This window comes from Lissotriton vulgaris, unplaced genomic scaffold, assembly GCF_964263255.1.
Source record: "Lissotriton vulgaris unplaced genomic scaffold, aLisVul1.2 SCAFFOLD_1506, whole genome shotgun sequence".
NCBI classification, from domain to species: domain Eukaryota; kingdom Metazoa; phylum Chordata; class Amphibia; order Caudata; family Salamandridae; genus Lissotriton; species Lissotriton vulgaris.
In genome coordinates, this window is record NW_028254893.1 from 562,730 (window position 1) to 579,366 (window position 16,637).

The 16,637-nt window shown below is 44.5% G+C and overlaps 1 protein-coding gene across 1 annotated transcript in view; it reads right to left on the reverse strand.

The window, feature by feature from the left end:
• LOC147659378 (endonuclease 8-like 2) overlaps window positions 1-16,637 on the reverse strand; it is a 146,483-nt gene that overhangs the window by 113,862 nt on the left and 15,984 nt on the right. The window contains exon 2 of the mRNA XM_086951787.1: window positions 1,351-1,356. Within this exon, the coding sequence (XP_086807913.1) occupies window positions 1,351-1,356 (6 nt within the window). The remainder of the gene's footprint in view (window positions 1-1,350; window positions 1,357-16,637) is intronic.

A 16,637-nucleotide genomic window follows, 5' to 3' on the forward strand; every position in this document is an offset into this window, starting at 1 on the left:
CCCAGGAGGTATTCAATAGTTCTTTATTAGAGCATCATTTATAGAGCAAATGCATTTCAGAGTTTAGCCTTCCTCAGTGCTCATCAACACAGCTCTAAGCACATAGCACATTTAAATACAACCACAAATGAATTCATTGGGGAGACACTTTATAACGGCCGGTGACGTCGGACTCATTGAGTTCATGGTATATTGCTAAACCTTGTGGCTGCCATGTCTGCGTGTGCTTTACAGCCAAATGGTAAATACCACATTTTGTTTAAACGGCTGCATTTCCTCTTGAATAAAAGAAAGTCATGTTTGCCAAATATCACTTACACGCAGCCTAATGTGTAATTGACCTAATGTGCTGGACTATCCTCTTGTGCCCCTGTAGTATTGTACTGCCTACATATCGTAGAGCACAGGGACACTCCAGCACATAAACCACATGGTCAGATTTACAATTAAGGGGTTTGTTAATTTTCCTTTCTTGCTCACTAAATGGGGTACTGTAGGTGGTCTTCTTGGTGCCATGTTGGCACGCTTTGCATGTTTTACATGGAAAAAGCCTTTTCTTTCAGATAGCCATGTGCCCTCTGATGGAGTAAATCGGTAATTCCATACTAGAACATCTTTCATGGAAGCTGCCCTGCTATATGTAATAGCGGGCTTTTGTGGGAGTAAGTGGCCAATCACTGGATCATCTCAGATAAGAGGCCAATTTCTTTTAATTATGTTTCTGATGGCCTTATCTCGTCTGTTATACGCAAAAATAAATCTAAATGTAGCAGAGTCTGCAGTGTCTGTATCAGTAATCTTGGAGGGTTTATTTACAAGACTCTCCCTAGACACTGCATTACTCTTGCTAATCGCGATGTCAATGCAATTGTGGTATAACCTCTAGCTAGAAACCTCTCCTTACTGGCTTGCTGAGCTAATTTAAGTTCATCCTCCTGACTGCAGATGTGTTTGATGCTGAGCATCTCCCCATATTGGATGCTGTGTTTCAAATGTTGTGGATGGGCACTGGCCGCATGTAATACTGTGTTTCCTGCAGTTGACTTCTGTGCAGTTTGGTTTCTATTTGGACATTTTGGATGTATATCTGTACGTCCAAAATGTTTACAGTGGTGGAACTGATGGAGGCTGTAAAATGTAAGTTGTGGCTATTTACATTTAGTTCATTATTGAATTGATTCACTTCATTGATGGACCCCTGCCAAATAAGGAAAATATCATCTATAAATCTCAGCCACTTTTTACCTTGTTGTTAAAGGTACTGGCATGCTCCTTTCATAGAACCAGCTCCTTCCACCAGCCCATGTGCAAACAGGCATAGCTGGGGGAGAAACTGTCTCCCATTGCCACACGGCACTGTTGTAAATACAGTACATTCTGAAATAGGAAAATGTTGCTATTGAGGCAAAAGTCCACCGTGTTGGTAAGCATTCTGCTGTGTTGAACGAAGTTGGATGGTCTTTTGGCCAGGTAGTGGTTTAGTGCCATCATGGTGGTGAATGGAGGTATAAAGTGAGGGAACGTCCATTGCAATGAGGAAATAGTTGCTTTGCCAATCCACATTCTGAATTTTGGAAAGAAAATCGCCAGTGTCTTTTAAATAAGAAGGCAGGTGTTGAACAAATTCCTGTAGGTAATAGTCAACATATTGCGAGGTCCTTCCCAAAAGGCTGTTCCAGGCCAAATTATAGGCCTGCCTGGTGGCTTTGCAGGGTTCTTAGGTATCTTCGGTATGAAATATAGTACTGGGGTCACTGGTTAGTCATTCTGCAAAAACATGTATTCCTGGATGGACAGTAACCTGCATTTTTCCATGCCACTAATCTCATATATTAATCACTGTAGATGCATTTAGGTTGGAGATTGTCGCTGCGGTGATAGCAGTTTTTATCGGATAGTTGACTCATTGCCTCATTTACATATTCACTCTTTTTCCAAAGGACTACCGTTGGAAAGTGGGTTATTGGTAGGGGCAAATGTAGGTCTGCCACTGGCCATAAGGCCACTAACACATGATAGGACTCAGCATAAGTCTTAGAAAATTATTCCCATGCTCAACCCTTGGTAACGTGGCTGCGAGCAGACAGGCTTAACTTCAAAGACAGGTATGTATAGCATTTAAAAAACACCATTTCAGTAAATAATTAAGACAACACAAAATAAAAATCCCACACCAATTTATAAAAATAGGTAATATTTTTATCTTTTAAATGACACCACAACGAAACAAATCCACTGTAGGGAACCAGAGATATGAATTTTTAAAGATTGCTCACTTTCGAGTGTTTAGAAACCAACAGTGCCCCTTTTAGTCATTTTGTTTTCTCGGTCAGGGACACACCTTCATAAATTGGTCTGAAGAATTTTCTCCCCACTGTGGTGGGCCACCTTCTTCAGCAAGCGGGGTCCAGTCAGAACACCTTCCTGGAGTTCTGCTTGTGGGTCCCAAAGTATCCAACACACAATCCAAGGTTCTGGAATCTCCAAGAGGGTCCTTGAAAGCGTGAAACTTCAATTCCGCAATCCACTTTAACAAAACCCTTACAAATCCACTGGTACTCCAGGCTTTGAAATCTTTGTGGGACTGTCCAGGTGAGCTCGGTTAACCTGTAGCTTGCAGGGAGTTCAACTCTTGAGTCCTTTGGCAGCAAGGTAATCCACAGGGCTGCAGTTTTACTTGGTGCAGTCTTCAGAGGTCAGGCCTTAAAGTTCCTTGCACAGCAAAATCTTTTCAGCAGGGCACTTCTTGCTTCAGTAAGTTTCAAGTAGCAGATCTGGAGGGCTCTGACCCTCTCAGATACTTATTCAAAATTCTCTGGGTCAAGCACCAGGTCACTGCTGACCAATGAGAGCAGGGCAACTCCTCATAGTTATGACCACATCCTGTAGAGTGTGGCATTAGTTTGTCCCAGAGTGCATCATTCTTCCAAATCCATAATGGCTGATTTTCCAGCAAGGAGGTAAGAGCTGGCTAAACACACCCCCTGGGATGGCTTATTTCCATGGACTCTCCCCCTACCATCTGCACATACCTTCCTTAAGCCTAGTCCTGACTCTGGGTCAAGAGTGTCAGATTGAAGCTGAAACCCAGGCCTCCCCTCTGCCTTTGAAGAGCATAGTTTACGACGCCACCTCCTGGCCTGGCATTCCTATAGACCAGCACACTGCCCTCCCAGCATCCTGGCTAAACCTCTTAACTCGGACCAATCAGGGCAGACTACTGAAAGGCTGAATTTGGACTTCCAAACGAGAAAGTCTCAGAACTTCTTGTATGTACACTTTAGGAGAAATTCAACAATATAATATCGTTGGATTTACTACTACCATTCTGGGAAGTCTTTGAATGGTCCGGCTAGTCCTCTCCTATCAATATTTATTAATCAATAACTTCCTTCTATGTTAACCTATGGGCCATGGGGTTTGCAATGGGGAAAATGACTTGGGCTACTCTTCCAGCACCAGGGCTTATAAAACCATATTTTATAAGTATTTCCCTAATTTCTACAGGATCCCCACCCCCTGTGCAACTAGGGGAGACTTCAGGGGTTCTGAATCTGCAGAAGTATTGCAGATCATCCTTACCCACTTCTTTTAGCATCAAAGTCGAATTTGAGCAGCTCTTTAATATAATGTGGGGAATGAAATGTAAAATGTGAAATGTAAATTTTACTTTACCCAGGTATATAAAAACCCATTTTATAAAGGAGCTCCTTTTAGATAACTGACCTCCCCCACCCCTGGGATACCTAGGGGTGACCCTGGGGGTCCCTAATATGCAAAAACATGGTAGGTTTTTCATTTTTAAGGGCCCTCCCCCCCCAAAGTCGAGTTTGGGCACAATTTAAGATTTAAAAGCTGTCCTGGCCACCAGTGCTTCTTTTAAACTGACCTCAGGCTTCAGCACTGCACACATGCTGGTGAAGAGAAACTGCTGGCCTCTAAACTGCCATGCCCCAGGATACTGGAGACTTCTAGGGAGTTTCAATCCCCTGCCCCATTACATACTAGGGGTTTATGAGGTTGGTCATGCCAATTACAGAAGTACCCCACCATAACATAGTGTACCTTAGTGTATGTTGGGTTTCTTAACTGTAGTCTAATGTGTTCCTTTTAGCTTGGCACTGGCCCTGGTTAAACAGAGCCCAGGGTCAGTCAGAGTCAGTTACCACCAGTTCCAGGCAGCAAAAAGTTGTGGGGTGCCCAGGGTACAGGATGACTTTGCAACATAGCCCCCCCCCCTCAAAACGAAAGGTTAGGGGTTACCAACCTACACCCTGGAAGTCCTCATCGGCTAGGTGGAAAAACCTGGAAAGTCCATCTGCATTGGCATGGGCAACCCCAGTTCTGTGTTCCACTGTAAAGTCCATTCCCTGTAGGGAAATGGACCACCTTAACAGCTTGGGATTCTCCCCTCATCTGCATGAGCCACCTGAGAGGCCTGTGGTCAGTTTGAATACGAAAGTGAGTCTCAAACAAATATGGTCTCAAATTTTTCAGTGACCACACCACTGCAAAAGCCCCTCTCTCAATGGCACTCCACCTCTGCTCTCTGGGAAGAAGCTTCCTGCTAATAAAGGCAACTGGCTGATCAAGGCCCCTTTCATTTAGCTGTGACAAAACTGCCCCAATCCCTTGCTCTGAAGCATCAGTCTGAACTACAAATTCTTTTGTGTAATCAGGGGCCAGTAACACTGGTGCTGAACACATAGCAGCTTTCAGAGTGTCAAAAGCCTTCTTACACTCTGGGGTAAAAATCACCTTTTTAGGCCTCTTTTTAGAAGTCAGTTTTGTTAGGGGCCAAATCAAAAGTACTCAGGCACTTAGCAGCCCCTAACCTATCAATGAGCTGATCAGCTCTAAGCATAGGGTGAGCGTCCGTCTTTGTGACTGCATTCAAAACTCTTTAGTCAACACAGAACCATAACTTCTTGGGTCCCCCCTGAGGGTTAGGTTTAGGTACCAGTACCACTGGACTGGCCCATGGACTCTCAGACGGTTCAATTACCCCCAGCTCCTGCATCTTAGCAACCTCAGCTTTAATGCTGGTTCTGACATGGTCAGATGACCTGTACAGTTTATTTTTGACAGGTAGGCTGTCACCAGTGTCAAAGGGGTGCACACACCACTCAGTGATGCCTGGGGTAAAAGAGAACAGCTCCAGCACCTGCTGCTGGTCTGTCAATTTGGGAAAGAGTAACTCCCTCCACTGACCCATATTGCACATTAGTGGAGAGGAGGTCGGGCACAGGCTCAGTTTCCTCCTCCACACCCACATCGTGAGCAGTAACATGGTCATGTCTGCCCTGTCATGGTTGGGGTTTCAATCTATTCACATGCAGGACCCTGTGAGGGTTCCTGGGGGTGCAAAGGTCAATCAAATAGGTAACCTCTGCCTTCTTTTCTAACATTAGATAGGGCCCACTCCACTTGTCATGCAGGGCCCTGGGAACTACAGGCTCCAACACCCACATTAACTGTCCTGGAGTATACTCAGGCACAGTAGCCTTTTTATCATACCAGTGCTTCATTAGCTCCTGGCTGGCCTCCAGTTTCCTGTTAGCCTTGTACATGTACTCCGCCATTCTAGATCTCAGGCCAAACACATAATCAAGCACATTTGTCCTTAGCTTCTTTAAGAGGCTTCTCTAAAGACTCTCTTAGCAGGCTCAATGGCCCCCTCACAGGGTGTCCAAACACCAGCTCAAAAGGACTGAAACCAACCCCTTTCTGTGGCACCTCCCTGTAGGCAAACAGTAAGCATGGGAGGAGAACATCCCATCTCCTCCTGAGTTTCTCTGACAACCCATTTATCATGCCCTTCAGGGTTTTGTTGAATATCTTAACAAGACCATTTCCTTGTGGGTGATAGGGGGTGGTAAACTTGTAGATGACACCACACTCATCCCACATAGCAGTCAGATAGCTGGACAGGAAGTTTGTGCCCCTGTCTGACACCACTCTTTTGGAAAACCCACTCTGGTGAACACACCAAGCAGTGCTCTAGCCACTGCAGGTACATAAATGGTTCTAAGAGGTATGGATTCAGGGCATCTAGTAGCATGGTCAACTACCACTAAGTTATACCTATTCCCTGATTCAGTAGGTGGGTCCAGGGGACCAACAATGTCCATCCCCACCCTTTCAAAAGGAACCCCAACCACTGGCAGTGGTATTAGCGGAGCCTTTGGCTTGCCCCCTGCCTTGCCACTGGCCTGACCGGTGACACAGGAGCTGCAAAACTCCTTTACCTTTTCAGACATAAGGAGCCAGTAGAAATGGTTCACCAACCGGTTCCATGTCTTTGTCTGTCCCAAATGTCCTGCCAAGGGGATATTGTGACTCAAAGTCAGGATGAACTCTCTGTACTTCTGGGGCACCACCAACCTCCTGGTGGTCCCCTCCTTGAGGTTTCTGGCCTCGGACTAAAGCAGTCCATCTTCCCAGTAGAGTTTGTGAAACCCACTGTCATCCCCTCCTCTTGCTTAGAAGCAATCCGCCTCAAGCTCTCAAGGGTGGGACAGTGAGGCTGTCCCTGACTGAACTCCTCTCTGGAGGGTCCACCTGCTCCTGTCAGTTCTGCCAAATCTGACAGCTCTGGCAGGGATGGAGTCCCTCCCTCAGAGGCCAGATCCTCCCCATCAGGGTTAGATTCTTCCTGCACCTCTGGAGTTCCCTGGGCTGGCTCACAAGGCCCAGTGCCCTTGTCCTTGGATGCTTGGCCCCTTTTCCTAGGGACCAGGTGTCCAGCCCATCCCTTCCGGTTAGTCTGTGACCTAGTTACAGCACATACCCACTCAGGGAGCTCCAATATTTTCATACGGAGTCCTCTCGCCACCTCTGACCACTCGGAGGCTTCAAGATCATTGCCCAGTAAACACTGGACAGGGAGCACCTTTGACACAGCTACCTTCATAGGGCCTGTCCTCATTCCAAATCCACCACCACCATGGGATGGAGTTTGGTAGTGCTGTCTGCATAGGTCACCTGGTGAAACTCACCAGGTAACAACTTCTCTGGGGGCACCAGTTCATCCAGAAACATAGTTACACTAGCCCCAGTGTCTCTGAAAGCCTCAATCTCAGTCCCATTCACTTTAGGCCTCTGCCTGTACTTGTCCATGTTTGGAGGTAACAGTAGAACAAATATCCAGATAGAGATCTGGAAAACCTGGTGCACAGCTCAACTCACTCCTAAGAGTGTAAAGTACTATATACAATGTTCAACTTAAATTCAATACATTTCGTGCATATTTACAAAGTAATCATCATTTGCATGACAACTGGTAATGAAAGAGTCTTCAAACGAAGTATTGATGCTCGCTGGTGTTAATTTGTTGATGGGAATTTGTTGGCTGGCACAAAATCCACAATTATGGCATTGCATCAATTTAATACATTCCCAATGCATTTGAGGCACGTCATGCCCTTCATCAGGGGTATCTGCGGAAATTAGTACAATATATTACAACAAACATACTAAGGGGAAGCGTATGTACATGTGCTTACTCATGGGGTTAGGCTAATACTCGACTGGAGTATCAACAAATTAATCAATCTCAAAGCCAGAGTGCCGCGAACAATAGTGATGGTGAAAAGAAATGTGACGGCGAGGAAAACAGAAATGAGAAAGGTGATGGTGAAAACGTGAAACACCTGAACATTACACCAAAAGGAACCAAAAACAAACCCAAAGGCTCGTGACAATTACACATGCACTACATCGATTGGGTAAGAAATGTCGAGTGATATGAACCAATAAGTGCTCAATCGGGTGTGGAAACGTTGTGCTAGAAGGCTAGACAATAGTCCTTACTTCAATAGGTAGCGTCTGGCTACCTCCGACCACAAAGTACAGCCCAGGCCGATGGCCCGGAGGGGCTGAAAAACGGCGTGCTACGAACTGAAGTGACTGTAACGAAAGAAATGGAAGTTTTGTGGATAAGCGGACTAACCACTCCAGTACTAAAGTAATAATAAATGAACAAATGTGAAGCAGCGGGACTTTCCGTCTCGATTTCACAAGTGAGCCCAAGGTTTGAGGAGAAAAGCGGTGTCTGTTACAAACAATCTAAAAGTGAAAGCACGTGAATTAGATTGCTGTTGTACTGTGGTGGGGTTCAGTAACAAGACAGAGGAGCTGCCAACAATGTGATCAAACTCACCGGCACAATAATCAATAGCTCGAGAAGAATATCCACCGCAACGTGATGACGTGGCAATTCCATACGGAACACGCTGAAAGGCACTGGCTCCACGTAGAAGAGCTTTCCCAAGTTCTCATTGGATTAGAGTCCAAAATCAAAGATCTTCAGGCCAATTTAACCCAACGAATGGAGGTTGACCTTTGGTCAACAACCTTAGCAGATATTAACACTAGACTAGACACCTACGCCAAACACATACATGAACGCAAAGTCCGAAAATTTTGTCGAAACACAATCGACTATTAGCATGCCTTCATCTGCTGGTATGATTCTGCATCCTCTTCCTTCAGGGTCAGGAGCCTATCCCTCCCAGCTACAGGAATGAACTCCCCCAGGAGTGCACCCCAATACCCAGAGTGACCCCTACTCATTTTAAGGGCCCTCTCAAAATCTGCTAGCCACTTGTCAATGTCATCCCCCTCAGTGTACTTGGGTACTATTCCTTTGGGAAGTTTAGGTTCAAACCTATTACCCCTGGCTGTTTCAGCATCTTCTTCACTTTCGCTGCCACCATCCCTTTTCTCCTCCTCCCTATCCCATTTTCTCTTAGCCAATTCGAATTTCTCCTTCTCCAAGGCTATCAACTCTAATTGAGCCTGAAGGTGTCTCTCTGCAAGGGACAGTAGTGGTACCTGAGTAAGGGACCCTTCCCCACTCCCACCACCACCTTGATTCACCTGGCTAACACTAGTCACAATGGGAAAGGTCTCATCCTCACCCCTCTCTCGGGTGAGGTTGGGGGGTGGGGGGGGGTGGGTTAAAACATTTTCCCAACCCCTTGGGTTCTCCTCCACTGCCCTGGCCCAGGCCTTTAGGGACTCAAGCAACCCTGCCTTCCTCATCTTCTTGGCAGGACGCAGCCCCCTAAGCCTACACTGTTCCCTAAGATCCGCCATCTTAAACTGGGACAGTTTAGCCAGGTCCAGCTCCAAGGTTCCCTACTTTTGGGTCACAAACAACTAAGCACAATAGATTTAGAACAATTTGGAAAAATTAACACAATGGATTAAAAACAGTTTAGTCCAAATTCCAAAAATCAAATTCAAAAGTTTTCTTCTAAGGCAATTTAAAGGATTTTTAGAACCTTAATTTATTCATTGAAAGGTGTACCTTTTAAACACACTCCTCATCCACACCGCTGAAAAGCAAATGTTGGAAAGTGGGTTATTGGTAGGGGCAAATGTAGGGCTGCCACTGGCCATAAGGCCACTAACACATGATAGGACTCAGCATAAGTCTTAGAAAATTATACCCATGCTCAACACTTGGTAACGTGGCTGCGAGCAGACAGGCTTAACTTCAAAGACAGGTATGTATAGCATTTAAAAAACACCATTTCAGTAAATAATTAAGACAACACAAAATAAATAAACCACACCAATTTATAAAAATAGGTAATATTTTTATCTTTTAAATGACACCAAACGAAAACAATCCACTGTAGGGAACCAGAGATATGAATTTTTAAAGATTGGTCACTTTCTAGTGTTTAGAAACCAACAGTGCCCCTTTTAGTCAATTCGTTTTCTCGGTCAGTGACACACCTTTATAAATTGGTCTGAAGGATTTTCTCCCCACTGTGGTGGGCCACCTTCTTCAGCAAGCGGGGTCCAGTTAGAACACCTTCCTGGAGTTCTGCTTGCGGGTCCCAAAGTATCCAACACACAATCCAAGGTTCTGCAATCTCCAAGAGGGTCCTTGAAAGCGTGAAACTTCAATTCCACAATCCACTTGAACAAAACCCTTACAAATCCACTGGTACTCCAGGCTTTGAATTCTTTGTGGGACTGTCCAGGTGAGCTCGGTTAACCTGTAGCTTGCCGGGAGTTCAACTCTTGAGTCCTTTGGCAGCAAGGTAATCCACAGGGCTGCAGTTTTACTTGGTGCAGTCTTCAGAGGTCAGGCCTTAAAGTTCCTTGCACAGCAAAATCTTTTCAGCAGGGCACTTCTTGCTTCAGTTAGCTTCAAGCAGCAGATCTGGAGGGCTCTGCCCCACTCAGATTCGTATTCAAAATTCTCTGGGTCAGGCACCAGGTCACTGCTGACCAATGAGAGCAGGTCAACTCCTCATAGTTATGACCACATCCTGTAGAGTGTGGCATTAGTTTGTCCCAGAGTGCATCATTCTTCCAAATCCATAATGGCTGATTTTCCAGCAAGGAGGTAAGAGCTGGCTAAACACACCCCCTGGGATGGCTTATTTCCATGGACTCTTCCCCTACCATCTGCACATACCTTCCTTAAGCCTAGCCCTGACTCTGGGTCAAGAGTGTCAGATTGAAGCTGAAACTCAGGCCTCCCCTCTGCCTTTGAAGAGCATAGTTCTCGACGCTACCTCCTGGCCTGGCATTCCTATAGACCAGCACACTGCCCTCCCAGCAGCCTGGCTAATCCACTTAACTCTGACCAATCAGGGCAGACCACTGAAAGGCTGAATTTGGACTTCCAAACAAGAAAGTCTCATAACTTCCTGTATGTACACTTTAGGAGAAATTCAACAATATAATGTTGTTGGATTTACTACCACCATTCTGGGAAGTCGTTGAATGGTCCGGCTAGTCCTCTCCTTTCAATATTTATTAATCAATAACTTCCTACGATGTTAACCTATGGGCCATGGGGTTTGCTATGTGGAAAATGACTTGGGCTACTCTTCCAGCACCAGGGCTTATAAAACCATATTTTATAAGTATTGCCCTAACTTCTACAGGACCCCCACCCCCTGTGCAACTGGGGGAGACTTCAGGTGTTCGAAATCTGCAGAAATATTGCAGATCATCCTTACCCAATTCTTCTAGCATCAAAGTCGAATTTGAGCAGCTCTTTAATACAATGTGGGGAGTGAAATTTAAAATTTCACTTTACCCAGGCATATAAAAACTCATTTTAAAAGGGAGCTCCTTTTAGGTAACTGACCCCCACCCCTGGGATACCTAGGGGTGACTCTGGGGTTCGCTAATATGCAAAAACCTGGTAGGTTTTTCATTTTTAAGGGCCCCACCCCCAAAGTCGAGTTTGGGCACAATTTAAGTTTTAAAAGCTGTCCTGGCCACCAGTGCTCCTTTTAAACTGACCTCAGGCTTCAGCACTCCACACATGCTGGTGCAGAGAATCTGACGCCTCTAAACTGCCATGCCCCACCATACAGGAGACTTCTAGGTAGTTTCAATCCCCAGCCCTATTACATACTAGGGGCTTATGGGGTAGGTCATGCCAAATACAGGAGTACCCCACCATACCATAGTGTATCCTAGTGTGTGTTGGGTGTCTTAACTGTAGTCTAATGTGTTCCTTTTAGCTTGGCACTGGCCCTGGGCCTGGTTAAACAGAGCCAAGGGTCAGTCAGTCAGTTACCACCAGTTCAAGTCAGCAAAAAGTTGAGGGGTGCCCAGGGAACAGGATGACTTTGCAACAACTACATTTCCGCCCTTAACGGCATTGCGGATGACTGTTGTTTTTTCATTTGTTCATTAGTGCATGATATTGAAGTTCATCTTTGTTAGATGTTGTTTTGCATTCTTCTGCACTCGATTCCGCCACTTTATGCCTGTAATCAATTATTTCAGAAAACGTTAAATTCAATCCCTTACAGTGATGGGATTAAAGGTGGACCTTGGTTTAAAAGGAGTCATCCCTGGAACCGGTTGGCCTAGATTCTGAGCAGAATTACTGGTCCTTTCACTGGTTTGTGTCACGGACACATTTTCAATTGCCGGTTCCTGTAATTCATTCAGTAAGGGCAGGTCAGAGCCAGTTAAGTTGCAACATGGAGGGCTCGCTGTTAGGTGTTGTGTTTGTGATTGGCCCATCCTAGTTGTGTTCTCATCGTTATTTGTACCGCGTTGGAGGAAGTGTTTCTTTAGTTTTAGTTTTATAATGCAAACCTTCACATTTTTGAGTAGTAGACAAAGGGGGAATTACAAGGGTGAATGACTTGCGTGACTCTCACTGCTTTTTGTTTTACCCAAAATGCCCTGCTAACCTCATATTTAGTAAAAAAAAATCTTTTCCCACAAAACGTATTGAGGAGACATCAAAATTGCCTATCACAAAACAACCTGGTTTTGCGAGGGGGGTGGGGGGGGGGACCTGGGTTTTTGGCCTGTGCTCAGCAGCCAGCTAGGGAAACCTACCAAATTCTTCTGAAAACTAGACACCTGAAGGGTTCCAGGGAGGCATGGCTTGTGTGGATCCCCCGACGTTTTCTTACCCAGAATCCCCTGCAAACTGCAAATTTAGCTGGAAAAAAAATCACTCTTTCCACACATTTGTGTGGGGAAAGTTGTGGGATCACCGGGCTGACACAAATTTCCTACCACCTAGCGTTCCCCCAGGTCTCCCGATAAAATTGTTGCCTCACTTGTGTTGGAGGCCCAAGTACCCGCAACAGGCAAGGGCCCAACACATATTGAGGAGACATCAAAATTGCTGATCACAAAACAAAAACATTCTTGATGTCTTGACAATACATTTTGGGCCCTTGCCTGTCGCAGTACTTGGGCCTCCCACACGAGTGAGGCACAATTTTTAATCGGGAAACTAAGGGGAACGCTGGGTGGTAGGAAATTTGTGTCAGCCCAGTGATCCCACAACTTTCCCACACAAAAATGTGTGGAAAAAGTGATTCTTTCAGCTAAATTCGAGGTTTGCAGGGGATTCTGGGTAAGAAAAAGTTGGGGGATCCACGCAAGCCATACCTCCCTGGAACCCCTCCCCCCCCCCCAGGTGTCTAGTTTTCGGAAATGTGTGGGTTTGGTAGGTTTCCCTAGCTGGCCGCAGAGCACGGGGTGGATCCACGCAGATTCCAGAACTTTCTACCACGGAAATATGCGGAAAATTTGTTTTGACAATTTTTTAGAAATGCAATAGATTCTGGGTAACAGAACCTGGTGAAAGCCAGCCAAGTCACCCCACCCTGGATTTCCCTGGGTGTCTAATTTTCAAAAATGTATAGGTTTGATAGGTTTCCCTAGGTGCCGGTAGTGCTAGGGTTCAAAATCTACAGCTAGGTACTTTACAAAAAAAGGGTCAGTTTTCACTGTAAAAATAAAGTGTGTCCACGTTGCGTTTTGAGCAGTTTCCTGATGCGGGCACTAGGCCCACCCACACAAGTGAGGTACCATTTTTATCGGGAGACATAGGGTAGCAGAATTGTAGAGCAACTGTTATTACCCATTGACTTCCGATGCATTTCTGCCTTCCAAATGAAAGACAATGTATGACAAAGAAGTCATTTTGAAAAATAACCTAGAATTCTCATGCTAGTATGGGTACTCACAATTTCGGAAATGTGCAAATATCTACTGTGTCTAAACTCTATATTGTGTTCCAATTTCATAAATACATAGGTGTCTTTCATACCGATTTTTCCATGTATATATTTACCCAAATTACTTGCTATATACCGGGTACATAATAAAAAACCATTGCAAGACGCTGCTCAGTTATTGGCTCTGGGTTCGTCGGGTTCTTGGTGAACCTACAAATCCTATATATCCCCACAACCAGAAAGGTCCAGCGGATGTAACAGTATATTGCTTTCAAACAGCTGCCAAATTCGAAGAAGTTACAGGTGAAAACGTTGAGACAAATGTCTGTTTTTTCCAACTAATTTTCCCTATATTCAACGGTTAGTTTCTATAAAGAAACCTTCACGGATCTACACAAATGACTCCTTGATGCATTTAAAGAATTTTGTCTACTTTCCCATAATGTATAGCTTTCCAGGATCCATTATTGCTTTCATACCCATTTCTACCATTAACTGGGAAGAGTTTGAAAGCACAAAAAATAGCAAAAATAGGCTATGTCCCAGAAAAAATGTCAAAACTGTGAAAAATTGTGGTTTTCTGACAAAATTCTGATTGTCCCTGAAAGCTGGGATGATGGTGATTACAGCACCACAACCCATTTTTTGATTCCATTTACAAGGAAAAAAACAGGACTTTCATCTGTAGCCCTTTTTTCCCAAAAAATAAAACAAAATGTACCTTATTTGGACTAATTTCTGGGCCCCCTCTAGGGGAATCTACAAACCCTGGGTACCTTTAGAATCACCACGATGTTGGAAGAAAAGGACGCAAATTTGGCGTGGATACCACATGTGGTCACAAGGTTACGGAGGCCTAATTGCAAATTACCACAAATAGTCCAAAAAAGGGCTCAGCCATGGGAGGGGGGGGGGGGGCAGCAGTTAATGGGGTTAAGGTTTTACAGAAAGCCAGGAGTTTGTTTTCTGTCTTCAGTCCTATTGGGAGTGAATTCCACAATCTGACTGTGCCTGCAACGAAGCTTCTCTCCCACCCCCAAGAGGGCATTTTGGCCCTGGGAACTACAAGATTTGCAGATGGAAGATACAACTTGAACTTGTTTGCAAAGAAGTCAGGGCCGAGTCAATGAAGTGCCTTAAAGGTGATACAGAGGGCCTTGAATTCGATACTTCTTTTAACTGGTAGCCAATGAAAGGTTGATAGGGCACAATATTTCAAAAATAATATTACCTCTGACACCACAAATTGCACTTTTTGTTGCCACAATAGTCACTTTTATTGACTTTGGGCTTTAAACTTATTATTTTTTGTTATTTCACTATTTTGTACATTGAGAATATCCTTCATTTCAAAAATGTATTCAACCTCTCCTATTTTGTATCTGTACACAAAATATATATACATAAAACAATGATTTGTACACAACATATATCTACACAAAACATTAATTTCTACACCATATATACACTTGGCTAAGTGCTTAATGCAGTTTAGAGTGATTAGACTCCATTTCACTTCGTCATAGTCCAGCATTACACACAAAGTCTCTGATGAATCACAAAATCAAGACAAATTGATTTTATCGTGTTTGTCCTGCTTATATTCGCAAAGATGCCACACCGGGAAGACTTCCTTCTTTGCCCTCAGTGTAACCAACTGAAGGAGTCCTGTATAGGGTTGGAGATTATTCAAATTCATTCAACCAATGGAGAACAAAGTCCATTCCACTGTAAATTCCCATACGGGAAAGTCTATTCCATTTGTGCTCCAAACCACTATTAATGCCGACGCGTTTAGACCTTCTCCAGTAAGGACAAAAAAATATATTTTTCATGTAAGGTCTTCTTCAGGGCTGAACACTGTTGTAGTAGGGTATCTCTACACCAATTGTCTTCCACATGTATTTTCAACGATGTGTTTGTTGTTCTAATTTGAGATTGCACGGTTCTGGGTCTCCCAATGCTCTTGTTTATTGTATTTATAAACGCCTTCTCCTTCGTTGTTCTGGGAATCCTTTTCTCTCTTTTCGGCGTCTGCTTCCGGATCTCGATGTCCCTTGTCTCCGGACGAAGATACAATAAACAAGAGCTTTGGGAGACCCAGAACCGTGCAATCTCAAATTAGAAAAACAACACATCATTGAAAATACATGTGGAGAGATGCCTTACTACAATAGTGTTCAGCCCTGAAGAAGACCTTACATGAAAAATATTTTTGGTTCTTACTGGAGAAGGTCCACAATCAGCTCGATAGCCGCCTTTTTCGGTGGGGATCAGGGGCAAGGCTCTGGCTCTATTGATTTCCTTTCTGCCTGACAGAGAACAACTGGTGGAGCTTGACTGACAATTCATCCTGCCCTGTGGGGTGCCGCAGTTTTCACTCTGTATGTTACCCCCCTCTGCTTGCTCATAAAGTCCTTTGTATTCAAAACAGTGTTGTACGACGATGACGACATGCAAATTGTGGCGTCCTCATTTCTGGTGATCCCACGTTCCTAAGTTAGCTGGATAGTCTGCCAATATTCGCTCCTAGACAAAAGGTAGTAGTAACAGAAACCGTATTGTTCTAACTCTTGAATCACTTGCCCGTCTTGGCCACATACAAGTTACATCATGTTTTCCTAGGTCCAATTTTCCCTAATGTCTGAATTCCACCCAGTCTCATTCCCAGTTGTCCAAGCAAAATGCACCTCCCACACTCCTTTTAGATACTAATGAGGTTAGGGAACCTTTTTAGCACTGAGAAAAACATTAAACTAAAAGCCTATTAGTCTGAGGTGTCAACTCTGCCCAATCAGGGAAGCTATAACACTAAAAGCGGCATCCTGGAAGTTTAATGGCTACCTTCACCATTCATAGTGTGCTGAACTATTGAAAAAAGTTTACTTCTGCGGGACTGCCTCCAAGGTTGCCTTAGGACTGAGAAAGTTTGGAAATATAAAATGGGTAATACGCCAGATCCAGTCAGTGGCAGGGCGCTTAAGTTATCTTTTTACGCTTCTCCCTAGTTTACCATATGCCAAATGCTTTAGACTAGGTTTAAGTTCTGATGTTTTCTCTTACCATTTGTGGAGGCTACTTCAAGACGTACCTCTGCCCAGGGGATTCAGCAAAACTTCCAATCAATTGCGCAACATGAATCCTTATGGGCGGTGTCTGATTCCT